This window comes from Phyllosticta citriasiana (assembly GCF_038021145.1).
Source record: "Phyllosticta citriasiana strain CBS 120426 chromosome Unknown IWZ02scaffold_3, whole genome shotgun sequence".
Taxonomy (NCBI): domain Eukaryota; kingdom Fungi; phylum Ascomycota; class Dothideomycetes; order Botryosphaeriales; family Phyllostictaceae; genus Phyllosticta; species Phyllosticta citriasiana.
Genome location: NW_027117280.1, coordinates 707486 through 735035, shown reverse-complemented (window position 1 = coordinate 735035; position 27550 = coordinate 707486). Strand labels below are relative to the sequence as shown.

Sequence of the window (27550 nt, the reverse complement as noted above, 5' to 3'; positions counted from 1 at the left end):
GAGACCAACTTGGCGTGATCTTCTCCATGGCAGCGACTTCACGCGAATTCCCTGCTTTCTCCAATGTCGCAAACGTCGAAAACACCTTCCTCTGGGATGCCGCTGTTCGTCAGGGCCTTTTTGAGTAGCCTTGCAGGCTCCAGGACTTCCTCCTCTGTCAAAACCCACGTGCCTGCCAGTGACGTCAGTTTCACGAATGCTCCTTGAAGGCGCCAGAATCGAGTAACCTACCCCAGTGCATGGAAAGCGCTTGCTTGCACTTCGTGTCAAGAAAGATGTTGACACTGTCAAAAGGATTGGCGTGCATGGGGGACATAATGAATCTGGGCTCGTAGGCGCCGATTGGAATCAGCCCGAGGTCAAAAGGCCCGCGCAGGTCACCAATTTGCTTGAAAGCAGGGCATCGAGGGAGGTCAGCATGCTTGGCGCCATAATCATCCTCACCTCGAGGAAGCTCGGGAACCGCGCGGTAGCCAGTGTCACTGGTATTGTCAGAATCTTGTGTGCCAATTCGGTCCAGTCGACTTACCCAGCAAACCACACCTTTTTTCCCCCACTGGTAATGCTCCATGATGACCACAATGTGTGATTCTTGTCGAACAGAGTCCTCGCGGCGATATGCTGACAGGGGAGGCACTCGATAGTCGCTGAAATGTTTGCCGAAGAAGGTTGAGTCCCTGCTTCCATCACTTCCGCGCCACCGTTTGGATGGCCTTCTTTCGAGTCCACTTTGGAAAGATGGACATCCCTAGCCTCCCACCAGTCCAGCTCAGTCACATTGTGGATCCCAGAGTCAACAAACCACTTTTTGTTTCCTAAGGGAGCAAAGAAGTGGGCGTTCGGGTGCAGTTGTATGATTTTTGTGACCGTCGGGTGCGACAAGTGGTCGTAATGCGCGTGGGATATCACGACGAGGTCGATGGTAGGGATATCTTCGATCGAACAAGGAGCATCCGTGAATCGCTTCGGTCCCACGAAGGAAAATGGAGAACATCTTGGTTCAAATACGGGGTCAAATAGCACGCGCAAACCACCAGGAAATTCGACGTAGTAGCAGGCGTGTCCGAGCCATGTTGCGCGAAGCTGGGAAGTGTCGCGAGAGGGCAGGAAGGAAGGCTTGCGAACAGGCACGGTCGGAGGAGTGGTGTCTGGATTATTCGACTTGCCGCTGATTCTCCTCCTGGAAACTTGATTAGCAGCTAGGACTCGTCCAATGCGACAGGACGGCACACCAAGCCATGGCGCGAAGAATTTCGAAAACGGACATATTCCGCCATGATTCCCATGGATTGACGAAGCCCTTTCCAGCCTTGGCATGATGAGCCTTGTCGTGAAGATCCTCTGGAACAGCGCCAGTCAACTGAGCGGCGGAGACGACGGTTGCGTAGAGGGCAGCGCTTGTCGAAGCAGAGGACATTTTGGCGGAGCTGTGGTAGTGCTTGCAAAAGTTCCAATGGTGCTTGGAGGCGCGGAGAAAGGAACGGAAGGACCACAGCATCGGGCCAAGGAAGGAAAGGGCGTTGGTTATATGCTGGTCAGACAACGAGGCGCAATGCGACCAGGCAGCGAAGGAGCAGCAGAGTCAACCAGCCAGGAAGTGTTTATTCGTCGTCCAGTCGGACGGCGCGAGAAACGAGCCGAAGTCCATGTTTATCTCCGGGCCTTGATACTAAACGCCGCAGCGCAAGCAGTGCAGATGCCTGGTAGGTAGGTAGGAAGGATGTGAAAGATGACGGCCAGAAAGCATCTGATTCCAGCGACCACCTGCAGCTCCCGCCGAGCCGGACTGCTTGGGAGAAATCGAGCCTCGTTTCCCGCACGCCCGTAATGTAATGGTTTTTGTGACCAGCCCTTGAGTTCCGTCGGTGGATCGCTAATGCCGAAGGGCGGATGCAAAGGGACGACAGAAGCGTTAGCAAGACACGACCTTCACCTTGAGCTTGACTTCGCTGCTCGACTGCGTGGATCCTTGTACCCCACAGTCGATCTCGCGCCCACGTGAAGCGCGTTCCGTCTGGTGCCGCGATGCGGTTCCTTCGTTTACTTGTCGTATCCTAGCTCCGCCTTTACTTGAACCGCCATCCCTCTCCAACACATTCTCCATCAACCATGGCAGCATCCGAAGCCAGCGACTGGGACGAGGCCCGCTGCACCGCAGCTCTGGCCTCTCTCGAACAGCTGCAATCTCAGGTACGTCCTCGGCCAACGCGGGAACACCCCAATCTGACAGAACCACTCCAGCTTGACGACCTTCGCCTTGGCATCCCCACCATCCTGGCCCCTCTGAAAACACCGCATCAGTCTCCAGAATCCATGTTTCGCGATTTCAAAGAATCGGCAACTACGGTATCCGTGGCCCTGGCGAATTTCAAAAACGACTGGAAAGGCGAAGACACCCAGCGGCTGCTGCATCATGCACGAGAGAGCGAGAAGAACAACCCAGATCTGAGTCAAGGCGCCCGCGTCCCAAAGTACGGATGGGTCGAGGCTGCTCAGAAGCTGGAGCAATCTCAAGTCAAAGATGGGGAAGCGCAAGAGAAATCCATGAATTGAATTGGAGAGGCTCTGGCCACGTCTGCATTTCAACTCCCAGACAGCCCATCTTGCGACGACGCCCGCCGGACACGATCCATAAAGTATGCCGTACAGATGAAAACTCTCGCGTCAAATGCCAGCGTCTACCCACCGATGCGATCATCGAGAAACCATACCCTTATCCGTCTCGCAAACGACCACAAGTCTATCTTTACATTCCGTCGCTGGGAATACCGAGTACCAGAGTGACAGGAGAAAGCATCCCGTCGCAAATGGCAGCATCATGAGAGCTTCATAGGTTTAGGCCAGAATTGTTGCTCTGGGGTCAACGCCGTTTCCTTTGGAGCCAGCATCGAACACTCTGACGACGAATGGTGTCGTGCAGGGCGGAATGTGCATCCTGCGAACGTTGCCAATCGGCATCGGCAAATCTTCCACTCTTCGAGCTACTTTTGCTTGTGCTCGTACCAAGCTCGCTGCTGAAGGAGGATGGCAAATGCGGGGCATCTTTTGCGGCTTCTCCTGTATCTCGTGGCTGGAGCTTCAAGGCGGGACGAACATCTTTCGAGGGTCCCCGGGCTTCAATCCGGATGGTCGGCCCGCGTCCTGTCAGGATATCGAGCCATCTTCCTAACAGGCAGTCGCTTCTCCCCGCTCTATGCCACACCCAGACATAGTGGGGCTGTTCGGTGGAATGAGGTTGATTTCTCGTTGTTGATTGCGTTGTCTTTGGTCTCCAATCATCTTTGGCTGCCGAATGACATGTTTCGCTGAAGCTATCCTCACTTTGGTCATCAAGCTGTGTGATGCTGTCTCGCGCAGATCCACGTGCCGCGGCGTACTCTGAGTAGTATGGCATTTTGGTAGAGAATTTGATCCCAAAAGATCTGGCCAGATATCTGTCGTGGGAATCGAAATGGGCGGCATAGCTCTGTGCCTGTGCATTATAAGGAGACATGCCTTCGTCGCATCCGGCACAAGCAAACGCCGACGCATCCAGTTCGATCCACCTAAAAATCCTCCCTTGGCGGGGACCTCGTTTGCATTCGCAGGACTCATGGACTTATCAATGTAGAGTTAAACGTGTCATTGGTTTTGAATTAAGCATGTCTGCAGTAGCAGGTGGTTCATGGGTACAGAAGGAGACAACCGTGGCGGCGTATCTCGTCTGAGAATGGAGCTTCTTGGTCGTCCTGATCTACCTGCGCAGTCTCTGAAATTCTAAGATTTTAGCATCTCCGTCATCTGATTTTTCATTCTCTCCTTCACATTTCCTTGCTGTGCAGGTGCGTTGTTCGGTGCTGCTTGATCTTGGCATCAAGCTCCAAACGACGCTAGTGTTGATCCGAAAGATCGTGCCAAAACATCGCGCGTCAACTTTCCAGCTTACCACAGCCAACTACCAACCGGCGCGATTCCTGCGCACCACCACCCCTCACCCTCTTCAAACCCCGCTACAAACGCGCGACATGTCTTTCTTCGGGGGCATCGGCAACAACAAGCCTCTCTTCGGCCTGGGCGCCAGCTCGCAAGCCGGCGGAGCTTCCGCAACCCCAGCACCGCAAACCAACAGCCTCTTTGGCGGTCTTGGACAACAGTCGACAGCTCCGGGCGCAACGGGACTCTCTGCACCATCTTCGATCAACCCGCTCCAGCAAACGGCGACCGCCCAGTCCGCCGGGCAACAGCCAAACACACAACAACCCGGACATGCTCCGCAGCCAAGCGGTCCGCTTGGTCAGTCGCAAGCTCCCGGGGGCCAGACTGCCTATTTCGACCACCTCTTGGAAAGGAGCAGGAAACGTGCGGCACAGGACAATGGCATGTCGTCAACTTTTGGCGATTTGCCAAGCTTACAGCTCGGTCTTGGGGACATTGCGAGGAAAGTGAGGAACCTGGGCCAAGGAGGGCCTTCGGCACCTGTCCCTCAGGACAGTAGAGCGTGAGTGAAATAGGCCGTTCCTCCGTGCTTTGGCTCAATGTTTGTTCTAGACACTACCTCCTCGCCGCCTCTGGCGTTAACACCACCGCTGCTCTCCGCGACCTCAACCAATTCAGTGCTACCGCTGGCGTTGGCGCGGCGCCGCCGCCTCCTAGTTCCGCTGATGTGGACATTGAGGCCTACATTTCTGGCCTCCACTCGCGCTCGACGTTGGCCATGATTTCCGAGGGCCTCGAGCAATCCAAGCGGGACTTTGACAATTTTCTCGAGGACAACATCCAGTTGGAATGGGATTCGCAGCGCAAAAAGATTTACGAACATTTCGGCCTTGGACGCCAGCTAGAGAACCAAGACGCAAACGCCAGCGGTCCGAGAGAATCAGTCGCACGGGGCGCGTTTGGCCGATCACGTCGCAAAGGCCGCGGGCTTGGTGCCACAACCAGCCTTGCTGGTGGTGCCTTTGGTGCCTCTGCCATGAATAGGTCTGTCATTGGTAATCCCGCAACGGCCAATGGAAGGACCAATGGCTTTGGCGAAAGCCGTGCTGGTGTAGCGTCACCTGCGCCTGAAAATCGCTTCATGAGAGACAAGCAAGAAAAGTATGCAACCAAGGTCAAGGAGCTTAACGTGAGGCGCTTGGAGGAAACTCGCTATACGGTCCTAGCGCAGTTTGCGGAGGTCGAAAAGCAGTCGGGAACTGATGTAAGCTGAATCTGCCACCTTGCATGCGCAAATGTATTAACAGTCTTTGGCACAGAACTCGGGTCGCCTAGAGGATGCGTACCAGGCTCTCATCGAAATCATTGGCGAAAAGACGGTTTACGAGACGCCCCCTGAGGTTCCGGTGCGGGAACGCCAATTCGCAGCTGATTATTTGGACGAGAATTCTTCTTCTGCGGGGAGCATTGCAATCCGGAAGCGCATTCTAGACGGGTCTCGAAGATTTTTGGAAAAGAAATTCCTGGCCGAAGTCAAGGAAAACAACATCAAGAACCCCGTTGAAAGTCGGGTTGGAGGCCAGCCCACGGACATAAGCCAGGTTCGCGGTCACATCAGGCTGCTCTCTGCTCGCCGGGAATTGGCTGCCGACAATGTTGAGTTGCAGACTCTCGGGGAAGATCACTGCTGGGCTCTCATCTTCTATCTGCTCCGCGCTGGTCTCGTCCAGGATGCCGTGCAATACGTCCAGGAGAATGAGCGAGCGATCAGGAGCATGGATAGAAATTTCCCGTCGTATCTGATTGCCTACGCAAGAAGCGACGACAGGCGCTTGCCACCGGAGCTTCAGGCACGGATTAGTGCCGAGTATCAGCAACGCACTCGCATTGCGCCAGAGAATTCGCTGGACCCTTACCGCATGGCCTGCTACAAGGTCGTTGGACGCTGCGAGCTGAGTAGGACCAGCTTGGAAGGCATCGGGAAGGGCATGGAAGATTGGGCATGGTTGCAGTTCAGCCTCGCGCGCGAGATCAACCGGACCGAGGAGCAGGCCAGCGAGACTTTTACGCTGGACAATATTCGGGCGACTGTGTCTGATATTACCCAAAGACACTTCCAGGGACCTGACGCCAGCAGCCAATACGGAGTCTGCTTTTTGCTGCATATTCTTGCGGGAACATTTGAGGAGGGTGTCAACTTCCTTTACAGACATACCTACACGGCGGCGGTGCATTTCGCAATTGCTCTGGCATTCTACGGTCTTTTGCGCGTATCGGACTTCTCAACAGCCGGCAATGAGATCCTCACGTTCAGCACCCGCCAGAAGCCACAAATCAACTTTTGCTACATGGTTGGCTACTACACACGCGACTTCCGCGATGCCAAACCCGACATTGCGGCGGAGTACCTCGTTCTCCTCCATCTCAACTCGGACCTCGATGGCCCTCTGGGTCGGTCTCAGGCTGATTGCTGTCATGAGGCTCTGCGCGAGCTTGTTCTTCAGACACGCGACTTTGCCGGGCTGCTGGGTGACCTCCGTCCCGACGGCAACCGCATACCTGGCGCCATCCAGGAGCGCTTGCGCCTTATTGGACTGACAGAGCAAGAAGAATTTCTCAAGAACATTACGTTGCAAGCTGCAACAGTAGCCGACGAGACAGGTCGCATTACGGACGCGGTGCTGTTGTACTACCTGGCCGAAGACCACGACGCCGTCATTACAATCATCAATCGCGCCCTTTCTGACGCTATTGCCGTGGATCTGCATGCACGACCGGCCAGAATGGAACCGCTCAGGCCCCGCGAGGTCGCGGCCGACGGCACGCAGTATTCGCTCTCGCTGGCCGCAATTGACAACCCCGTTGATCTCGCATCGAAGATCATGAACCTGTACCGTGGTAACGCGCCCATGTACGCACGAGTAGCGCCTCGCAACCGCGAAGCGCTGGCTTCTCTCCTCCAAATTGCGCAGGCCAAACCGCTAGTCGAGTCGGGGCGCTGGGCCGAGGCGCTCGACGCCATCCACGCAACAGGACTCCTCCCGACGGGCGCCAAAGGTGACGTTGCCGCCATTCGGCACCAGGCGCAGTCGTTCAATGGCATCACGCCCGTCGTCAGCCGCGTCGTGGGCAATCTCCTCATGTGGACTGTTACGTGCTGCGCGGAGCGCCGGGCGCAGCTGCTCAACCGTGGGTTCGAGGCGCAGGCAGGCCGCATGGTTATTGAGCAGCTCGAGGCGCTGGCAAGAGACTTGTTGGTGTTTGCTGGTCTTGTTAGGTACAAGCTGCCGCCGCGCGTTTTCGAGGCGTTGGCGAGAGCTGGCCAGGACGTTGGTGCGTAGAGTCATTGTGGTTGTGGATAGCGTTTGATGGAGGCTTATTGAGTAAGAGGGGTCACGAGTGCAAGTGGGCAAACAGAGGGAGAGTGGGTGGCGTTGCTGTAAATGGCAACCTATGGTTGGTTGGCCTGGTGGTGCAAGCATGCATAAGCAGTGGAGAGTTGGAGACTAGAGACGCATGAGGGCTAATAGGTACTTCGTCTTTTGTTGCAGACTTGGTAGCATGAAAAGTCGGTTCGCTTTGAGGTGGTTTTTGGCGAGTGCAGCCGGTGTAGAAGAAGACGTCGCCTTCTTGTCACTGTAGATTTCAGGTCACAAAGCGACTATCTGTGTCGAATACAGCCATACATTTAGTGAAGGAACAACCAGAACATGACTTTTCACCACCATTGATTCTATTCTCCAGAGTCCTGAAGGATGAGATAGTGCCTACCGTGAGTCCAACGGGCGAATGGACTTACACCGACGACATCCAACACTCGAAACCCCCTGGGGGAACATCACTGTCACTGCCTGAATCATTCGATGCATCACCCGTCAACCTCTCATCTACCTCGGTACTTGATCAGAATGCCGTTAAACGAAGAAAACGCGGTGATGATGCGACGAGCCAACACCGCACGCCCACCTGCCTGTGCAATCGTCGACCGAGCGATGACGACACGGTCCGCAAAGCAATGAAGCCTCAAACGGGCGAGACGGGACGAGACGAGGGCACACGATAGACTTCAATCAAACACATCAATCGCGACAGCCAGCAACGCCAGCAAACACACGACAGAGACAGCCGCGGCACAACGACTCGCGAGACAAATGGATCGAGCGCAGAGAAAATGCCGCGGCACGCACGGCGAGAACAGCGGCGAGGAGAAGGAGACGAAGAAGATCGCAAACGGACAACTCACCACGGCGGGAGGTAAGCCTACTTTTCTACCGCAACGAGCAGCAGATGGCGGGACAAGTGTTCCCGCCCTCGTGTGTTGTAAATGGACGACGGGTCGGCGGACGGGCGGGCGGACGGGTCAGGGGCAGGGCGGAGCGGGCAGAAGAGCTGCTCCGTCTCTGGCTGTCGCCAGCTGTGACGCCGTGACGCCATCGTAAGTTGTGCACATTGTGCAGAGAGACGGGCAGCTGACCTGAGCTGAGTTGTGTCGTGCAGCAGTCATGTTGTGTTGTAACCCGTCGTGCTTAGACGTCCCAAGTAAGCCAGAGCAATGTCGTCATGGCCGTCAGCGGCGCCTGTTGCGACACGGGAGGCTTCGGCTGCTACTTCTCGTTTCTAGGCTTCCTGCTCGTCGTAGCGATATGCTAGAGGGAGGCTTGCACTAGGTGCGGGTGTTTTGCGTTGGCGCGTAGCTAGCCATCTGCTAGCTGTAGGGCTGGACAGAGCTCCGGGTATCAGAAACAAAGGAAGCGAGAGAGAGAGAGAGAGACGAGGACATAGGCTTTCCTAATCCGGTAAGCTTTGAAGTAGCAGCACACCTCACCGTCATCCATCGCCGAAGACAGTGACAAGTTGGCTCAGCAGGTCGAAAGATGGAAGTCTGCTTGGAAGCGAGCCAACTCAGCAACGGCGGCTAGGTCCAAGCTCCACTGCCACCACTCGGCCGCCGCGCATCGTCTCGTCTCGTCTCGTCTCCACAACCGCCCTTCCCGCACAGTGGCTGGCAGCGCTGCGTGTGTCGATGTTGGTAAGGAGAGCAGGAGGCCTGTGGTGAGGCCGGCCTAGTCTGATCTGCAAGCCACGAGGCGGGCGCTAAATCGAGCTGAGGCTTGAGCTCCTGCGAGCCAAAGCAGAGCACAGTGAGTGAAGCAGAAGAGAGCGAAGCGAGCATTTCAGGTCCGTAGGATACCAAGGGTGTCCGCAGGTCGGTCTGAGCTGTGCCACAGCTTGGACACAGGCACACGAGGCATGCGCTGAGAAGCATCCGTGCCGTCGGCCAGCACACTCGTGGAAGCGACGTCCAAGCTGGCTGTCAGAAGAACACTGTCAGTGCTGTGCGTGCCTCCGTTTGTCACATCTTCACAGTCCGTGACGAGCCGTCTCATTGGTGGATATACTATACTGCATGCAAAGCACAGTTGCTGATGCATCTCCCCTGGCCGTTGAGCACGAGCAAGGAAGGCGCCGTGATGATTTGCTTCAAGGACCTACGACGTTGCTGACGCGGATTATCACAGATGGAGCGAGGCTCATCGAAACTCGTCGCTGCTGCGGTTTGCGGTTATGTCCCCGGAAGCGATCGTGATCTGCCGCCGTCCGCAGATGAGATGCGTTTCAGATTGACTTCTGCCCCGTCCGTCGACGACGACAACGACGGTGCGTTGAGAAGTTTTGTGCCATGGAACTTTGGCTAGAGGAAGATCAAAGTTTGCTGGCCATCTTGTCGGCTCTTTGGGGATCTTTGGGCTGGGATGGGAGGGTGAAGGAATGATGCTTTGATTCAAAACATGTGCCTCGGCGAATGCTGTTGGGGGAGAGAAGCATCCAATTGACATGCCCTGCAGCTGGATATTGGTAAAAGCAATAGCGCGATTGCGCACTTCCTTTGAAAGATACGGAAATTGCCAGCTGCCCAGCCATTCAGCGTTCATTTATCGAAAAGCTGAGAGCGGCACTAGTCTCACCATCAGGGAACCAGGGACATAAACCCCCCTTTTTGACAATTAGCATCTTTACCCATGATGGGAGACTACCGGGTAAGCGAAGCAAGAGGTTGTTTGAGCCGGGGATCCCGATTGAACGAGCGGGTGTCCAACGGGGTGTTTCATGCAGAGGTGGTGCACGGGTATTCCCCGGCCGTTGGACAAGAGGATGCCAATGCTCGTATCTCGAGCAGTAATTACCAAAGCCAGGGGGGCGACAGCAACTCTACGGGTTCTGCAAGGTCGGCCAAGCTCCAGATCCAACGACACGGGACGCTTGGCTCAGACGAGGGCAACGCGCGACGCGGGACGCGCCGTCGACGGGGTGGTGGTGGTGGTGTTCCTAATGACTGGAGAACAAGGGGGCGAAGGGGTTAAGATAGGAGAAATACGGGCGTAGAGTGGGGGGCCAGAGAGCAAGGAGGAGTTCATGATGTGAGATGGCGTCGGTCGAATGCGTGGCTGGCAAGCATCGGAACGCGTACAGTAGTCAGTCCAGGAGCGGTGGGCGAGCTCGTGGTGCTGCTCGATCCCAAAACTCGCACGGGGCAGGTTGAGGAGGAGGCGAAGGAGGGTGCGCCATGTATGCCAGCGCAGTTGTTGCGTCAGTGGACATGGAGGCTGGAGCATTTCATGTGTTCGGTACACGAACAGTGCTCAGGCTGCCGGTGCTAAGCTGGCTGGATGGATGGATAGATGGATGGATGGATAGAGGGTGGGTGAGTGAGTGTGTTGTTCTCCAGTCTCGTGTGCTTCTCAGGGGCTGGATTCCTGATGGGTCGAGTCATGAAGGTATCGACGGCGACGGCGTCTCAGCTCTTGCCATGACGCCGCAGATCCCGTTGAGACCCTTGAAGCTTCGAGAAGCCAGGCCGAAGAGCACAATGCAACGCCGTCGACATGGTGGCCAGCGACGTCGTCCACCCGCCCGCCCCGCTTGTCTCTCCACAGCAGCACAGACGGCATGATGTTGGCGGGCTGGCGGTGAAAGCCAGGAGGCCGCGAGCCTCGGTGATGGACGTGAAGCGATTGACTTTTCCAGAAAACGTTGCAAGGTTCTTGGAGAGTCGACGGGATACCGTTGGCAGCAAGCAAACACAACAGCCAAAAAGGCACAGGCAAAAGTGGTGGCCGGGAACGTAGGCGGAACTGGCGGGCCACAGCGGCCGAGCAGGGCGACACGCAAGTTGCGACTCGGGCTGAAACTCGCTCGTCAGATCAGAGGCTAGGCTAGGCTAGGCTAGGCTAAATTTGGGCCCTGGCACTGGCTTGACGGCCCCTTGCCGGCCCTTGCCCTGGTTGGTTGGTTGGTTGTGGCTGTCGCTGTCCATGTCCAGCCTTCCTCTCCCTCGCCCTCGCCCTCGCCCTCGCCCTCGCGCCCCCTCGCCCTCGCTGCGCCTCCCGCTATATTTAAAGACACCTGTCCACTTCCTCATCCCCTCCAGCCCGTCAGAACAGTCACAACCTCCACCCCCGTACATTAGAGGCACGGCCCTCCTCACTGCTTCGTCCTCCTCATGCATAACTCCTTTCAACAACCCTCTCCACACCTCTTCAGCCTCGCTTTATAGCTCGACATGGCCACTGCGTCTCTCTCAGTGCCTGTCACCGACCTCTACCCCTCCACTCCTCCCTCCTCTGAAGTCCCCGCAACCATCAAGATGGAGGATCTCCAGCGATCCACATCTCCCTCCACCGCTCCCCCGCCCGACGCTCCGGCACCGATGCTTACTCCTCCCCCCTCTTCGACATCCTCGCCGGGACAGCAAAAACAACCAAAGAAGCGAAAATCATGGGGCCAGGTGCTGCCGGAGCCAAAGACAAATCTGCCTCCTCGCAAGCGCGCAAAAACCGCCGACGAAAAGGAGCAGCGCCGCATCGAACGTGTCAAGCGCAATCGCCTCGCTGCCCACAACTCGCGCGAGCGCAAGCGCGAGGAAATGGAGCGCCTCACCGGCGAGCGAGACCAGTACCACAGTTTCGCTCAAGACTGGGCGTCATTCGCACAACGGCTGCAAGATCAAGTCGCTTGGTACCGCACCCGCTGTACTGAGAAGCTTCCTGAAATTCCTCTGCCGACTTCGTTAAAGGATTGGGAAAACAACAAGCCTCTCCAACGATACGATTCAGAGACGCCGGCACCTCAGCAGGCCCCTCCGCCCACTTCGGCGCCCCAGAGGCCGCACAAGCCTACGAGTCAACCCACCTCGCTCCCTACCATGGACCCTCGCACTGCGGCATTTTCCAGTCCCGCCGTGCCCACCGACTCCTTCGACAGCCCGTTCATGTCGCATCGGGAAGGCTCTTACGCCAGCCCCGAGTCAATGGAGGATTACGAGTCTCCCAACAACTCTAGCTCCCTCCCACCCACGCCCCAGAACAATACCCTCGACTTTGGAGCTGTGACGGAGCCCGGCCAGACACAACATTCTGCAGCAATGTTGTGCGACCTGCAGTGTCGGCCGGCTCCTTCCAGTCCCTCCAGTTCGACAACAAGTCAGGCGATTTTCACTTGGCTGATTTCCTACCTGACAATGGTCAACCTTCTGTATTCGACGAGACGTCAACCTTTTTCGACTTCGCTGGATTTGGCGACAGCACTCTTCCAGACCATCACTTCTTCGAAGACGCTCTCGTGGTCGACCCTGGATATTCTGCCGGACTCTCTGACCACACTGGTGCGAAGTCTTACGAACTGCACGCCGACTCAGGCGCAACGGCAAATGCTGTTAGCGACGGGCCAGGCATCGCTGCGTAAGCCTAGCTTTCGTGTGGCTGGTAAAGTCTCGGGCGGGTCATTCAGCGCGTCGCCAAGAGAGAGGGTCTTGCCGAGACTTGTCCGGTCTACAACACGGAAGATGATGGCAACGGTTGTCGCCGATTCAAAAAGGCAGCGTCGGTTCGCAAGTACAAAAGATCACGGGTATCAGAGTCAAGCATCATCGCCGTTGGCAACAACATCACATTTTTGTTCTGAGATACGGGTGTAGTGGGCGTTAGGAGTCTGTCTTTGTTTGACTAGTCTGGAAAAACCACCTAGTACCTTTTGCGACGATATCAGCACCGAGGGACTGGTTTTGGGCTTCCCGGTTATCTTGATATGGGTTATGAGTATGAAAGACACAGGCCAGCCGGTACTTTTGTTGGCAGGTTGTATACGAATCTAGAAAATATTATTATTGACTCAACACACAAACTTTCTTCCCTCTCTTATTCGTCTTGTCTATTGAATCCCTGTTCCAGCCTGGTGCGTGGAATGTGTGGACCACAGCCATTGCCACAATTTTCTTTTTTGTCTCCCCTCTCTTTGATTGCGCGTTCTCACGAGCAGTAACCCGCGTCCGTGTAACCTTGGTTGAAATTTTTTCCATTCCAGCCATCGAGGCCCTGCCGGCCGCCGCGCAAAGTTTATTCACGCGCATCGGTTGAGCTTGATCGAGCTCAGCCTCTTCTTCCGCAGCTTGCTCACTCACTCACTTGCATTCCTCCCATCCCTTCCCATCCTGTCCCATCATCTCTCCTGCCTCATCCCTCCTAAGCCTTCCCGAGCTGTCATTTTCCTTTCCCAAAGCGCGTGTTGATGCAAGCCAGATCGACATCGCCAGCCTGACTTCCCGCCGCCCTTCTCATGCTTGCTCTCCTTGCTCAGCCTGCACTGCGCTCGCTCGCGACAAGATTACGATGCAATCAAACAATGTCACCTCGAGCGGCTCAGCCCGGCTCGGCTCGGTGCGGCTGGCCGGCTGGACTATAAATGATGCGGCGCCGCGCGGCAGCGGCGTGGCGCGGGCGGAACGAGACGACGCGAGACGCTCGCGCTGCCATGAGATGACTCGACGACCATGCATGTCACGTTTGGTTTGCGGCTGCCTACTGTGGTAAGATTCGGACATGGAGACGCGTACGTGGTGCTTTTGACGATGGCTGCCTGTGTGCATGGTGTGGCGAACTGGTAAGCACGCGTGTGATGTGTGGAGTTGCACCGAAATTACCCAAGGGAAATGAACGAAGGCGGCGCGTGCTGTCGTTCTTGTGGTGCTTTCGCATGGAGAAAGACATATGCGGCTGAGCAACGGATCAGTCAGTAGGTTGGAGGTGGATGCTGGGTGACGCTCATCTCGCCTATTCAGACCCTCATCCGTCTAATTTCCCACCAAATCTTTGACCGACTCATCATATTGTCTGCTTTAAGCTGGCTGGTGGGTGCTTTGGCATGCTTTCAAAACTCCCAAGCACTTGTTCTCCGATGATGCAGCGTACCAAGCAGATCTATGAATGCTTGCAAACTTCCTAAGTGTATTTGACTTTGTGCAAAGAGTGATGAGCATGCTCTTGACTTAGTCTGAGGCTCAGTCTTGCTGCTCCAACGATCGTGTTTCATTGCCAATTTTCGTTCTTGCTGATGCTAAAATAGCGATTCAGAGATCGAGTGGAACAGCTTGGCTCTTGTGTTTGCATAGTGGTGGATTTATTTAGCCTGAGTTATTTGCTGGCTGTTTTATCCTACCTCATTCGCTATGATGGATATGTGGACAGCTTCAGCAAATCAGTGCATGGGAGGGAACATGAAAGCAGACTCAAGTTCGGGTAGGATGTGCAGGTAGGGCCAAGCAAGTGATGTTGAGCTGGATTAACTGCTGTGCACGATGTAATTCTTTTATTAGTCTTTCATCTCGGCGTTTGTGAACACATCTTGATATCCACCAGCAAAATGGGACGGATTAGGTGAAGCAAAGCCAAGTCAAGTAGCTCGTTGAGACCCGTGGCAGGGAAACGTCAAGCAGCCAGCCGTCACTTACAACTCACCTCTCAGCCAAACCTTTTTTCCCTGCGGAAGCAAGTATGCCCCACAACAAACCATCAAGAAAATCACAAGAGCAGATGGGTATGCCGCAGACAGCCACTCGATTACACTCCCACAGCCCACACCCATTACCGCGCAAGAAGTGGGCGGGCTGGGTGCATCATCTACCTATGTTTTTGTCTTTTTCTGGTTTTTAGATATGGCACCTGCCATGGTTCCTTCCACCTTCTCATCATCCACGCAAGACTTCAAGCGTGCGTTTCCGCGTACGTGCCAAAGCACAGCATAATAGATACCATCATGCAAGTCGGATCCTTCCTCCGCGACCGCAAAACCCACCCCACGTCCGTCATCCGGCATGGACAGATGGACCATGGGGGGGAGAAGACGGGAAGAGAAAGAAAGGAAAAGGAAGGAGAGGAGTGGAATGAAGAGGAGCTACTAGGAGCGGAGAATTAAAAAGGGCAAAGAAACACTTTTTTTTCCCTCGTCTTTTCGCTTTCTTTCTTTCCCTGTCCCTCGTTCGTTCTCCCAACTTCCGTACTTCCAGAGTTCTCGAGCGGCTGTCCTCTTCGCCTGACGTCTCTGTCCGTATGCCCGCCGCGGCTCCTTCTGTTCCAGGGAAGGATCAGAAAGGGCGTTAGGGCAGCACAGGATGAGACAGGCCCGCAGAAAGAGGACACAGAGACAGTCGGAGGGTCCGGCTCAAGCAAAACCCAACGAAGGAGAAGGAGGGGGTTGGAACGATTGAACTCGCTGCTAACAGACGGTGGACGACAATCTGTAGAGAAAGTGGAGACACTTGCAAGCGCACCAGCGACAGCACAAATGAAGACTCAATGCGGGCGTGCAGTGTTGGCAAAGACGTGTCGTGTCCACCAAAAACTCCTTGAATCGATTCCTTTCCCTGATGGCAGAAAGAGATATTCGCGGGCGAGGGGAGAGCGAAAGCGGCTTATGAGCTCTCCCTATCCTTCAGTTCTGACCCCAGCCGGTGGGACAGAAGAGGGAAAGGGGCCGGTGGATCAATTTTGTCGGCGCAAGACTGCCGTCATGAGGATATTACGTGCGTTCTGAATGATTGACTCTCTCTCTCGTGTCCCTTGTCAATTTGGGGGACTTCGTGTCAACTTTGAAAATCGCGCGCCAAAACAATTTCTGGTCCTTTCAAAATCACCGTCGCGCTAATGCGCAACCATTAGAAGAAGCCTTTCGGAGGGTTCCTCGACGACGTCGACCCAGCCGCCGGAGACGGCTTGCCACTGCCGCCGGTTGGGCCTTGGATTTCCGCCAGGTCATCCATATGGTTGCACATGGCGACAAAGAGATCGAAGAACATTTTGCCGCCGACCTCCATCTCGGCCTGCATGGTGCCGCTGCGCTTAAAGGTGCGGCGGCTGCGGATGATGAGGGCCAGGTAGTGGGCGCGCAGGCGCGAGTCTGAGTCGGGCGTGTGGGCGTAGGCGTAGCGCGCGCTGCGCAGGATGACGCTGGCCTCGATGCCGCCTTGCAGGCCTTGCTTCTTGAGCGCCAGCCGCTTCAGCTCATCGAGCCCGTAGCGCTCTGCTGCGCAGTACACGCACGTGTCACGCAGCACCACGTCGTCGATGCCCGAGTGGTAGATGGTGGCCTCGCTGCTGCCGATCATGGGAGTGTAGTTGACGGCCGTCTGCTGGCCTTGGCGGCTGCTGGTGCTGCTGCCATTCTTTTTGGTGTTGGTCGGGTCCGGAGAGAGCTTGGACAGCGTGCCCTCGAGGTGGAGAACGCCGCGCTTCTTGTCGGATTGCAAGAGGCGCGGGTAGTAGTCGCCCTTGTACAAATACTCGAGGACGCAGCTCAAGATCTCCGGCTCTTCGTCAGGCAGAAAGATGCGTCGGGCTCCAGACGCGAAGAACTGGTCGCGCATCGCCGCCGCGAAGAACGGCGAGTGGCTCAGTACATCTTCGTGAGCTGCGAACAGCCGTTGGTCTTTGCCCACCACCAAGGTGATGATGGCGCTGGTGAGCTTGGGGGATCCGCTGGAACCTTGTTAGCCAGTTCACGTCTTGAGCAAATGCAACCACTTACCTCGCCTGCGATGCCGGGCTGTCCACGTGCCCGAGCACCTTTCGCCTCGTGCTGGTATTCTCTCGAAACGATCTCTTCGGCTGCTTGGCGACCCTATTCGCGCGCTCCTTTGTCGCGGCAAACGAGCGCTTGAACATGGTGGCGCACTGTGCCCTGAAGACGGAAATCGTGGTGGTGATGGGATGACGGAAACAGAGGATTCACAAAACGAGCAACGAAGGACGAAGTTGAAAAAAGAGGAGTAGCGGGAGGGGGTAAAACGAGTGTAGAAGTTAGTTGACGCTTCTCATTGGCTTTTTTGGGGTCTTAGCAGACTCTCGAGCTCCGGAAGAGCCTCAGGCCGAAAAGACTGTTGCTGTTGCAGCAGCAGTGGTTTTTCGACTCGAGCAACTCTCTGCGTTGAATCGAGGGATACCCGACTCTTCGCGGATGTTTTGGCTGGCTCTGGGCGCAATGGGACGACGGACGGGAAAGCGTGTCGCGAAGCAAGAAGCGCGCATGACGGGGCCATGGGGCCCATTTTATGTTGATGTTGCCATCTGCAGCCGCCCCGCCGTGCAACGACGCAATTGGTCGCTATGCAGTCGACGTCTGCAAGGTCTTTCGTGGCTCCATCGCCGTGGCTCATCTCTCTTTTGTCAGGAACAGGGATAGCCCGCGAGTGAACAACGCTCCATGGCGACAATGTCGGAATAAATGCTGCTCACTCTCTGGCCAAAGCAGCTTGCAAGAGATGTCAATTTTCGCAGCTCGGCACATTCATCAATACATACCGTGTCGCACTCATGTTCCAAATTCGGAAACAAAATGCAGACAATCCGGTCATGCGACACCGCGACACCGCGTCAAGGCGCCCGACGCGTTGACTCCGCGACCAGAATGTACCACCAGAGCCATCCGAGTAGTCTTGGGGCTTGCGAGCCACTTGCAGGCAACTATTTCCATGTCGCGTAGTCAGTCTGGCCGAAGACGTGGTCCAAGCTGGCCGTTTGCATCGGGCGATTCACAGCGCCGCAACCTTCAAGTGACTCACCCATCCCGACTCACGACAGCACAATCTGCCTGTGGCGCACAGAATGCCATCCAGAAAGAAATCGACTTTGGTCCTCAGTCTCGATCGAATTGAAATCTGTCCTAGGGACCCCACCCCAATGCTGGCCGAAGCAAAGAAAAGTCAACTTCATTCTTCCGAACCGTCCATCTCAGGCAGTCTCACCACCAGGTAGAAATACATTATCGGATACTTCTCTCTCCGAGTCGTTGGTGCGCACCAAAGTCGTCAAATCATACGCCATGGCTCATGTATGCTGACCATGAAGGTCTGCAGTCGAGTAGGTAATGTGTCCGTTCCCTTACAATTCCTCCTTGACATAGTCCGTCGCCGTTTGGGCAGCCTCCTCACCACGGTGCTTGATGCTTGAAGCCTTCTCATTGGCTGCATATCCAGCCTTAGTTGCGTCCTTAGCAGCCGCCGAATAAGCGCTCGTTGCGCTCGACTGTGCGGCATCCGTCGCGCTCGCAATGTTCGAGCCGGCAAGACCGAGCTTCTCCTTGATCCACTCGACGTAATAGCCAGCCGAGCCGGCCAAGTGCTCCTTCTTCAGAGCAGCGTCATCGGTCGCCTTGGCGTACTCGTTGCCGGCCCTGGATGTGGCAGCACCGTAGGCGCTGGAAGCAGAGTACGACAAGTTGTCACCAGTGAGCTTGGCACGGTGCTTGCGAGCGAGGGCAGTGAGTTCGTTGCGCTTGGAGCCCTGGGGAACCTTGACACCGTTCTTGTCGAGCCACTCCTTGATCTGGCTGTCAGACCAAGCATCGAGCAGAGCATCCGTCAGGCTGTGCTGAGCGGCCGAAGCAGATGCAGCGGCCGAAGCCTGAGCAGACTTGATGCTCTCAGTAGCTAGACGCGAGTTGCGGCGGACAGCCGCAATGAGCTTGTCGCGGGAGCTGGGCTGGGGAGCAGGGTAACCGCGCTCGTCGAGCCAGGCCTTGAGGTCAGAGTCTGACCACGAGTCGTACAGCCAGTTGCCCGGGTAGGAAGCAGTCTCTCCAATCTTCTTTGCGACCGTCTCGTAGTTCTCGCGAGCAGTCTTCAAGAGGGTGTCGCGAGTACGAGGCTGAGGTGCAGGAATTCCATTGCGGTCCAGGAAAGCCTTCAGTTGAGAGTCGGTCCAGCTAGCTTTGGGTTAGCAAGACTATGATAGAGAGATTGTCGTAAATTTGACGTACCTGTCGAAAATCCAGTCCCGAACCTTGGAGTAGGCGTCAGTGGTCTGATCCTCAGTCTCGCCCCAGTACGACTTGACCGTCTCGAGGAGCGTGTCCCTGGAGTCGGCAGCGCCCTTTTGCAAGTCGTGGCCCTTTTCGCCGAGATACGACTGCAGGCGGGCCGTGTCCCATTCATTGTAAGGCTGAACGACCTTGGAGTTCCAGTTGTCCTTGACCAGGTCCTCCAGATCCTTGCGGTCAGCGGGAGTAGGGTAGGGAATGTTGTGATCAGACAGCCAGCGCTCGAGCTCGGTTTCGTGCCACTTGTTGTATGCTAGATTGACAGAAGGAAGCATTAGCAGAGGTGTTTGATGATGAGGGCGGGGTAGAGCAGAGGCAACGACGTACCGGCCTTGCCAAACCAACCAGTGCTGGCGACGGCGGATTCGGCGGCCAGGGCCACCACCAGGGTGGACAAGAGAGAGAACCTCATGACTGTGCAGGTTCGGGTTGAAGCTGAGAAAGAGAATTGGATGATTGGGAAGAAGAGGATGGGGAGTTTGTGAGGAAGAGGAGAGGGTTGGACAAGTGGAAGTCAGGCGGTCAAAGGCGAGGTTAAGGATGACGGATGGCAGCTCATGCTTTGTGGAAGGAGCTTGGGTCGTTCTGACGCAATAGTTGGCACCGACAAGGAACCAACCCTTGAAGGGAAGGGCCACGCCGGGATCCAAGCTCTGGGCCAGTGCAGGTCAAGCCACAGCTTGCTTGATGCAGCTTTTGGATTCAATTGCCATCTTTCCCATCCTGCCTGAGCTGAGGTACCGCCTTCTACCACTGACATCACCGCCAATCCAATCACCGGGCATCCAATCCTCCCCCTCGCCACGTCTCTCGATTCTTCTCCACCCTTCATATTGTGCATCCGGGACAAAGCACACCTGGCAGCTCATCATCATGCAAACATCATCCGCGCACTAGTACTACGAGAAGTATGCAGCATGCTGTTGGTATCATCCCTCTTCGTTCAGGCTAGCAAAACACGAAACAAGTTTCAACCTCACTCTTGACGCTTCTAGTACTACACAGCCGTGCAAAAAAGGCGACGCTTCCCGCTAGCTACTCTTTCTAGCTGCCCCACTCGTTGTTCACAAGAGAACTCCCCAATACCTAACCTCCCATGCGTCCACCTTGACCTGCATCCCCCGACAAGACATTAGCCACCACCTCTGCTGTCGGGCATTTCACCTACCAGACCAATACCCAGGCGGCACCTTGTCCTTTCCCGCCTGCTCGTTCGCCACTCGAGTGTCGGCTCGCTCGTGTCGCTGCTCCATTTCACGGTTGTGTTGCTTAACGTCCTCGTTGACCTCAGCCGGTGAATTCTCGTCCAGGATCTTGGGGCGCGCACCCTTGACCGCCTTGTCTTTGTTGTCGTTGGTGGTGGTGTTGCTGGACTCGCCTTGCTTCTTCTTGTCGGCCTTGGTCGACGAATTTGATGATTCCTTGTTCTGTCCAACGTCTGGTGCCGGCGCCCCTGGGTGCTCCTTGGATCGTGTCGCGCTAGACGCGGGCTGCGCCGTTGCGTCCTTGGGACTGCTGTCGGTCGAGCCGTAATCCTGGTGTGCAAGGCGGCGCGGCGTCGTCGACATGGTTGCCCTAGGTGCTGCACGCATCGCTGGGCCGAGCGTCGTGGGTCGAAGCGAAGACGACGATAGTCGGACGAAGGTCATGATTGTGCTTGATTGATTCAACGATGACGGAGATGGACAAGTAAAAGAGGTCAAGTTGTTAAGGTGGCTCAAGTGCGTTGTTGGGTCTGCAGCGGTTTTGGGTTAGGAAGAGAGAGGAGTAGGATAACAGCAGCGAATGACAGGAAGGGATGTAGGCGTTTGCCCCCTCCCCACGGGGGACCCAGAAAAGCACCTGTGACGTCATCCCTACACAACATGGGGGGAATGCATTTCTTTGCCAGTCTGGCGCTTTGCTGCATCTCACGTGGCGGCGGGGAATGCAAGGGGCCTGGACTGCGTCCCATTTGATTGCCGAATGCTGTCTCATTTTGGAAACGCTCTTCCGTGTGTAATTGTCAATCAATGGCAAACTCCTACCTACCAACCAGGAATGCCCATCCGCATCCACGCTAAAGAAAGTGACCTACCTGACATGAGTTTCCGGCCCCCCAAAAACGCCATGCTTCCGGAGCTCAAAGCAGCAAAACCATGTTCCAACCACGGATAGCAATGTTACAGGTCAACTCTTTGCTGCGCAGTCACCTGGGCAGTCTTCTGCGCGGCCTGACGTAGATGAATCCTCAGGTTTTCACGGAACGCCTGCTCTCTGGCCGCGTCTGGATCGTAGACAAACCGAAACAATCTCTTGAGCGCCGGCCCCACAGTCGCGGCCACCCACAAGGCGCCCGGCTTGAGCCACTTGAAGGGCGGCACCCAAGACGCGACCTCGAGCGTCACAAAGGGTATGCGTGGCGCGTTGGGGTTGACGCCGTAACCTTCCATGCGCTCCGCGTAATACTTGTGACAATACTTGTTGCTGAGCCATCTTGTTAGTACTCGCCTCGTTCCAGAACACATGGGTAAGGCGAAAAGAATACATACCACAGAATTGTCTCGGTCCAGAACCACGACCAAAACAGCAAACAAAACAGACCGAGCCATGTCGGTCGCCAGCGGGTTTCATCCAAAAACAAAGTCATGAACGCTCTCCACATGGTTAAGAACGGGTGTTGGTACGCGTAGCACTGGTCTTCGGAGCCCCCGCAATCGGATAACTTGTCTTGTCCCCTGACTACCGCCGCCATTTCCTGCTGTGACTCTGCTGCTGTCGTCTCACCTCCCGCCTCGACCTTGTTCTCCAGATGGCGCATGTTACGGTTGGCATCTCGAATACTTTTGCGTGTCGCGCGAAGCCGCGCGTTCATGTTTTGCAATTGCTGAAGCTCTTGTTGTCGCTCACGTTCCGCCGCAGTCTTGGGCTTCTCTGACAGCATCGGGAGCGTCTCCAACGTGTTCTCTTCCATGTCCAGGTCAACCGTGTTGTCTGCCGACATGATGCCCTGGAGCGAGTCGAGCGTAGAGTCCCCGTATACTTCCTCGGTAGCCTTGGCTCTGCCGATCACCGCAGATAGAGCCGACTTGGGAAGCAATGACTTCTTCGTTTGCCGGTCAGGCTTCTTGGACTGGTTGGTCATGAATTCCCTGGGCGGCACCTCTTTCTTGTGGGCTTCCTGGTCTGAGGCCCTCGTCCTCGACGTGGATCTTGACTGAGATGGAAATCCCCCACCAGTTGGGCCGTCTTCACGGGCGGTCGCTGACGCAGGAGTATCAACCCATGCGCCCATCACAACAGGAGTCTTGACTGGCGCAGGCTCTTCTCGCTTATTGGATGTCGACTCCGGCACATTGGCTAGTTTTTTGGCATTTGCTGGACCAATGCGACGGCCTTCGCCGTTGCTATCTGCATTCGTGACCCTTGCAATGTCATCATCCAATCCAGATGAGGGTTTTGGGAGGCTCTTCGATTCCATGGCGCGAGATTTGCCCTTCCTGTTTTGATCCGAGATTGAGACTTGTTTCTCGGCGAGCGGTGATTCCTTTGGCACTTCCGATTGCCTCCGGATTTGGACAGTCTCCTCCGCTTCTCGTCCAGGACTAGGACTGTTGCTGGTTGCGCGAGCCAAACGTCGAAGCAATTCATGCGAGTCGAAACGGCGGTTTTCGGGGCGTGCGGTGACTGTTTCTGCTTTGACCGGTCCTTTGTCATCACCAGACCGCTTCTCACCTGGAGGACTCTTGTAAACGGTAATCGGGGACTGGGCGGACGCATGTTCCCGATCGCTTGGATCAGCCGACAGCTTCGGCTTGCTAGCACGCTCTTGAGGCAGATTCTTGTCGGATTCTGAGCGTTCCTGGAGCAGCGTTCTAGGTGGGTGGACGCTGTCTTTGGATGCTGCGCCTTTTCTCCTTTTTTTCGCCTCCTTAGAAGGGTTTTCCCAATGGCGACCCATGTTCGGGGGCTTGACATCAGGCTCTACAACACTCTCTATTTCCAGCTGCCGAATATCGTGTAATCTAGTGTTCCTCGGTATGGCGGGGGTAGAGGCAAGAAGGGATCCCGACGTCAGATCCTCTGTCAGGTCCCAGTCCTGGATAGCATTGTATTGTTTCGTAGACGATGGAGTTTCCTCGATAATATGGCGCAGGGTATCAGGACTACCTTCGACGGAAGGGAAATGCAGGTTCGTTTGCTTGCGGGGCGTAAGGTCCAACGCGTGCTCCGGTCTTCCTGATCGCCTTGCGGCACTGTTTTCGCGCGTTGGCTCTGGCTCCTCATCGGGTTCATTGATCCTCCGTAACCACTTGGTGTCGTGCTTTGCTTTTCTTCCCCATTCTCTCGGTGGTCGCACCGGCGGGTCAAGTGCGCCTCCACCATTCAGTCTGGCCGGACTGTCGTGCGCATATGTATGGGAGATTCGTCCTTGGAAGTCGTTGCGCTCCAAGTTCTCCAGCGTCAAGGCAACGCGCGGGCGAGTTCTTGCTTTGCGAAAAGGTAGTATGCCACCGCGCATCGCACTCTTAAGGCGTCGTTCGTCTCTGGCCGCCTGTACCAACATGCGCCCAAATTCATCCGTGTCATCCTCGAGAGAAGTCAAGCCAGAGATAGATCCTGAGCGCTGGGAAGCGTCGTCGCGTAGCCCCTCGTCCATAGGTATGTTGCGCGATCAATGTTCACGGCGCGTAAGCGTTGGAGATGCAAGCAGCGGTAGGGTCGGCTTCTGGAATACAGTAATTCGTCAGTGCTCTTGAGAGGGCTGTATGACTAGGCCGATATATGTACAAGCGACGAGGCTGAACGAGTGGACTTGGGCAGGGTGATGCTATGCAGCGCGTGCTGCTTGATGCGGGACGCAGTTGAGCCTTCCCGCGATCACCGACAGGGATTTACGGCCCTGGCACCTGGCAGCGAGGCAGCGTAACATGCGCGTCGCGGTCCGCTCCATACTGACTTCACCACAACACACCGTCAGAGACAAGCAATTGCTAGCAGGCCATGGATCCACCGTCACCGAAACGCCGCAAACCATCGCCGATAGGGCCAGAAAACGTAGTCATTGAAACAGGCGACTTTCGACCGCGCAACCAGCTCCGTCGCACACCATCTCGCCGAGCATCCTACCAATCCCCCACCAAGGCGAGCCTTTCACGGTTCAATCCCGACATACTTGCCAGGCGTGCATCGATAAGTTCAGATAAACAACCGAATCCAGGAGATCCTACCAGTCGCGGACAACGCGCGCGCGCATTCGTGCTAAGAGAAACCGACCAGCTCGATCCTGGAGATGTGTCCAGCGATAACCAAGCGCAAGTTTGGGCGACAAAGACGACAGCAGACGTTGGCGCTCGGGAGATGGGAGGAGGAGATCTCCCCGAGCGTCCAGTTGACTCGCAGCCTGACCTACCTCCGCAGGCCGGCTTGTTCTCATCACCTCGAAAAAGTCCAGCAAAGCGGAACAAATCCCTAGGCCAATATTTGTCTTCACCGTCAAAGCAGGCAGCTGTTCCTGGTACTCAGGTACAACGTAGCCCCAGATCGCCGGCCGTATCAAAAGGGCAAAGCCCAATGCCAGCCCCAGGCCACGGAGAGCAAGTACTTGTTGTAGAATCCAGCGGAGAACAACAGAAATCGAGAGCCGCTTTTCATTCTGAGCCGGATCCAAAACAACAAGAGAAGGAGCAGCTTCAAGCAAGACTGGATTCGCTACGCGAGGAAGTTGGGTTCATCGAGCAACAAGTGCAATTCAGCAGGAATCACGCTGATGCTGACGAGGATTCTTCTGCGCTCATGTGAGAGTGTGCCTGGCGATAAACAGTCCTCCACGCTAATTAGATCCAGATCTCTCATAAACAAGCAGGATCCAATTGCATCCCACGTCCCGACAGATCATCCGTCCCTGGCCGCGATGCTTGCGTCATTTATCCCCCTGGCCAAGCGCATAGATCCACCCAGCCCACTGCCCGAGGAACCTGATAAACCTCTACCGACCCACGAACCAATCGAGCTCGACGACCCGTATCCTTACCTAAGCCTCTTTACCAACTTCCAATTCAAGTCTTCTTTGGCTATGAGCAAATCAGACCAACAAGTCCATTCCATTGCCATGCTTTCCCCTTTATCTCTTCTCGAGGTTGACTTCGACGTGGCGGTGGACATTACGAGTAAGCATGTAAGAAGACTGCAGATTCGCAAGGTTTCAAATTGGGCTTCGCGGGAGCTCGGCTCGTATATTTTCAAGGCTTCCGAGGAGAATGACCTTGGTGCTTTTTGCTCAGCTGTCATTTCATACTGGGACCTGGCCATCAGGAGAGCGGCTTGCTGGGTCAAATGTCGATGGGAGTACCCACACCTACTGTCCTATCAAAGGAAAGAACAACGAAATGCTCCAGGATCATTGGCCCGACCGGCGTCTGGCAATCAAGAAACCTCAGTAAATATGGCTGTCCAGGATGAGGAGGAGGAGGAGGTATCCGGGGTTATGATGGATTCTGTGGACAGGGAACACGGAGACCGTCCTCTCTCGAAGACAGATCTGATACCCTTGTTGGATCATCATCAGCTTGTTTTCAAGAGCAAGCAGGTCTTGCTCAGAATCACTTGGAGGATACAGTTTGACTGGTCAGGCGTGGCACAATCGGTAATCAGAGCGGATGCTGTCGTCCCCGATGCCTGTCAGTTGCCCATTGTTTCCGAGAGTGTGGATGGTTGCTGACTTATCACAGGGACCGAAGCGGACAGTCGCGGTTCTTTGCAAAGAATTCCGGAGACATTTGACAAGCTTCTCAAAAGTAGAGGAGCCTTTGGGGCTATTAAGGTTCTTGAAGGCGCGCTGTTTACCTAATTGCTAAGTCCGAGAAAACATGCATGCATTTACTGCGAGATTATTATGGCCTGCAAATCAACTCTCTCGACGCTAATGATGACCGATGTAGTAGGTGTTACCATGCCCGTTGTCGACTACCTTCGGCCCTCTTGGCGCTGTTGATTGTCCATGCGCCTGCCTTGGCTCCTTTCCCTCAAACATTTGATGCTTTTCATCCGAAGCGTCCCAAGTATCCTGTTCTGGATCCTCCAGTCCAAGGCGGTTAGCTACGTCGTCATTTTGGCCTTTGTCCATTATCTTCAAATGTTCTGTTCCCGTTCCAAGTGGCGGCCTCGGCAGCTGGTTGATGAAAGACATGTCCGTGTGCTTTTGCATCACCCTGCCTTTGTAATATTCCCCCACGAAACGGCTCGTCGCCAATTCGACTTGCGTCAATAAATCTTCCAGAATCCGTTTCTTGGTTTCGATTGGAAGGTGATTGCACCACTTGCTCCTGAAACCGTCGGGGCCATCTTCGCTGGCACGATACAGCGAGACTCTGACGAACGATGCCCGCGCTGTGTTGAATGAGATCCACGTCACTCTTCCGGTATAGGTGACTATGCCTCCCTGGTATCTTTCGTTGTTGTAAGTCATTCTTCCGTACCGGTGCTTGGTGTCGAAAGAGATCTCAATCTTGCCCCCGGAGTGAATTTCTCGAACATAGCCTGCCCACGGCATGCACGTCAGGTCCCCATTTTCCTTTTTTTATGGGGTAGATTTCATACCCTTGATCTCGTTGAAGAGGTTTCGCACCCGCTCCCTATCAGGACCGAACGTTAAAAGATCGTCGTACCTGAATCCTAGTTGTAAGCTGATGGATCTCGCGTTTGTTGAATTCTCCGTCCTCACCAACTGTACTTGTCGTCCTGCTTTTGCGCTTTCTCTAAGGCAGCGATTGCCTTGAGGTGACTTATGCAGCTCATCATACTCGCGATCAATGCGTGCAACTGCTGGAAATGTGGTAAAATCGTTCAAGTCGGGGGATGAGGGCCACAATTTAAACACTCTCTGGTTGAGTTCATCCCTCGTAGTTTCCGGTGCTGGATGGATAGCGCCTCAACACCTGGGAGGCTCCATCCATCCCGTCGCCACTTTACTCAAGATCTTAAAATGATCGTCGTCTTAGCTTTGAGGCAGCCCTCTGATAGTCCCACTGTTTTGCGTTCTTCATTCTCTGGTCTGCTCGCACTTACCGAATTAGCTGATTCAACGCGGCATCGTTGTCACTAGTCAATGGTCCGCCACTTTCTCATCCAACCATCGAGCACAGGTCTCATGTTCCTCTTCAAGCCTTTCGAGCTCTCAACAGTAACTAAAATCTACAAGCAAATAGTCATCGCTGCAAAATTTGACGGTGTGCCACACGGCCCCAAACGACAGCTCTCCAACTGACTGAAATTAGTGTCGCGTTCAATCTCATGCAAACATCAGCCCAACACGCAACTCTCCTGGCTTCCCAGAATATACAAACCCCTTCCCCGTGCCTGACCGTCCATCTTCGTGGCTCCGCAAGCCCTTTTCAGAATACGCCTAGCTAGACCCGCGTAGTGGGAGACTTAATGGGAGCCAACACAATATACAGCAAGCAGGCCGCGTGGCATCGACGCTGTCGCCAAAGTACTGCTATCGAGAAACATT

The 27550-nt window shown here is 55.3% G+C and overlaps 11 protein-coding genes across 11 annotated transcripts; 5 read left to right on the top strand and 6 right to left on the bottom strand.

The window, feature by feature from the left end:
• Positions 1-38: 38 nt before the first annotated feature.
• On the bottom strand, positions 39-1417 carry IWZ02DRAFT_430661 (Zn-dependent hydrolase/oxidoreductase; the record flags this gene model as incomplete). Its single annotated transcript, XM_066766090.1, has 4 exons — positions 39-172; positions 232-482; positions 530-1180; positions 1233-1417. 4 exons carry the CDS (start codon positions 1415-1417, stop codon positions 39-41), a joined length of 1221 nt encoding a protein of 406 aa, XP_066625105.1.
• Positions 1418-1945: 528 nt separating this feature from the next.
• Positions 1946-2707, top strand: IWZ02DRAFT_172907 (uncharacterized protein). The gene is made up of 2 exons (XM_066762225.1): positions 1946-2190; positions 2242-2707. Exons 1-2 carry the CDS (start codon positions 2110-2112, stop codon positions 2551-2553), a joined length of 393 nt encoding a protein of 130 aa, XP_066625104.1. The 5' UTR covers positions 1946-2109; the 3' UTR covers positions 2554-2707.
• On the bottom strand, positions 2638-3782 carry IWZ02DRAFT_176660 (uncharacterized protein). The gene has a single exon (XM_066762232.1). The coding sequence runs from the start codon at positions 3491-3493 to the stop codon at positions 2861-2863; it is 633 nt and encodes a 210-aa protein (XP_066625103.1). The 5' UTR covers positions 3494-3782; the 3' UTR covers positions 2638-2860.
• A 128-nt stretch (positions 3783-3910) lies between these two features.
• Positions 3911-7626, top strand: IWZ02DRAFT_414823 (Nup93/Nic96-domain-containing protein). The gene is made up of 3 exons (XM_066765767.1): positions 3911-4477; positions 4528-5179; positions 5235-7626. The coding sequence occupies exons 1-3, from the start codon at positions 4005-4007 to the stop codon at positions 7254-7256; spliced, it is 3147 nt and encodes a 1048-aa protein (XP_066625102.1). The 5' UTR covers positions 3911-4004; the 3' UTR covers positions 7257-7626.
• Positions 7627-11264: 3638 nt separating this feature from the next.
• On the top strand, positions 11265-12447 carry IWZ02DRAFT_443979 (uncharacterized protein; the record flags this gene model as incomplete). Its single annotated transcript, XM_066767075.1, has 2 exons — positions 11265-12329; positions 12351-12447. A coding segment is annotated over exon 1 (819 nt), but the record flags the coding sequence as incomplete, so codon positions are not given.
• Positions 12448-15901: 3454 nt separating this feature from the next.
• Positions 15902-16907, bottom strand: IWZ02DRAFT_373059 (uncharacterized protein; the record flags this gene model as incomplete). The annotated part of the gene is made up of 2 exons (XM_066764679.1): positions 15902-16721; positions 16771-16907. The coding sequence occupies 2 exons, from the start codon at positions 16905-16907 to the stop codon at positions 15902-15904; spliced, it is 957 nt and encodes a 318-aa protein (XP_066625100.1).
• A 344-nt stretch (positions 16908-17251) lies between these two features.
• IWZ02DRAFT_443974 (uncharacterized protein) lies at positions 17252-18079 on the top strand. The gene has a single exon (XM_066767074.1). It carries the CDS (start codon positions 17294-17296, stop codon positions 17894-17896), a length of 603 nt encoding a protein of 200 aa, XP_066625099.1. The 5' UTR covers positions 17252-17293; the 3' UTR covers positions 17897-18079.
• Positions 18080-18542: 463 nt separating this feature from the next.
• IWZ02DRAFT_356406 (uncharacterized protein) lies at positions 18543-19471 on the bottom strand (the record flags this gene model as incomplete). The annotated part of the gene is made up of 3 exons (XM_066764303.1): positions 18543-18945; positions 19000-19312; positions 19387-19471. Coding segments are annotated over 3 exons (801 nt in total), but the record flags the coding sequence as incomplete, so codon positions are not given.
• A 589-nt stretch (positions 19472-20060) lies between these two features.
• Positions 20061-20866, bottom strand: IWZ02DRAFT_172491 (uncharacterized protein). Its single transcript, XM_066762222.1, has one exon. It carries the CDS (start codon positions 20706-20708, stop codon positions 20220-20222), a length of 489 nt encoding a protein of 162 aa, XP_066625097.1. The 5' UTR covers positions 20709-20866; the 3' UTR covers positions 20061-20219.
• Positions 20867-20964: 98 nt separating this feature from the next.
• IWZ02DRAFT_172629 (uncharacterized protein) lies at positions 20965-23870 on the bottom strand. The gene is made up of 2 exons (XM_066762223.1): positions 21591-23870; positions 20965-21525 (listed from the first exon to the last, which is right to left on the bottom strand). The coding sequence occupies exons 1-2, from the start codon at positions 23696-23698 to the stop codon at positions 21222-21224; spliced, it is 2412 nt and encodes an 803-aa protein (XP_066625096.1). The 5' UTR covers positions 23699-23870; the 3' UTR covers positions 20965-21221.
• Positions 23871-23992: 122 nt separating this feature from the next.
• On the top strand, positions 23993-25924 carry IWZ02DRAFT_172480 (uncharacterized protein). Its single transcript, XM_066762221.1, has 3 exons — positions 23993-24836; positions 24886-25718; positions 25770-25924. Exons 1-3 carry the CDS (start codon positions 24043-24045, stop codon positions 25886-25888), a joined length of 1746 nt encoding a protein of 581 aa, XP_066625095.1. The 5' UTR covers positions 23993-24042; the 3' UTR covers positions 25889-25924.
• Positions 25925-27550: the final 1626 nt, after the last annotated feature.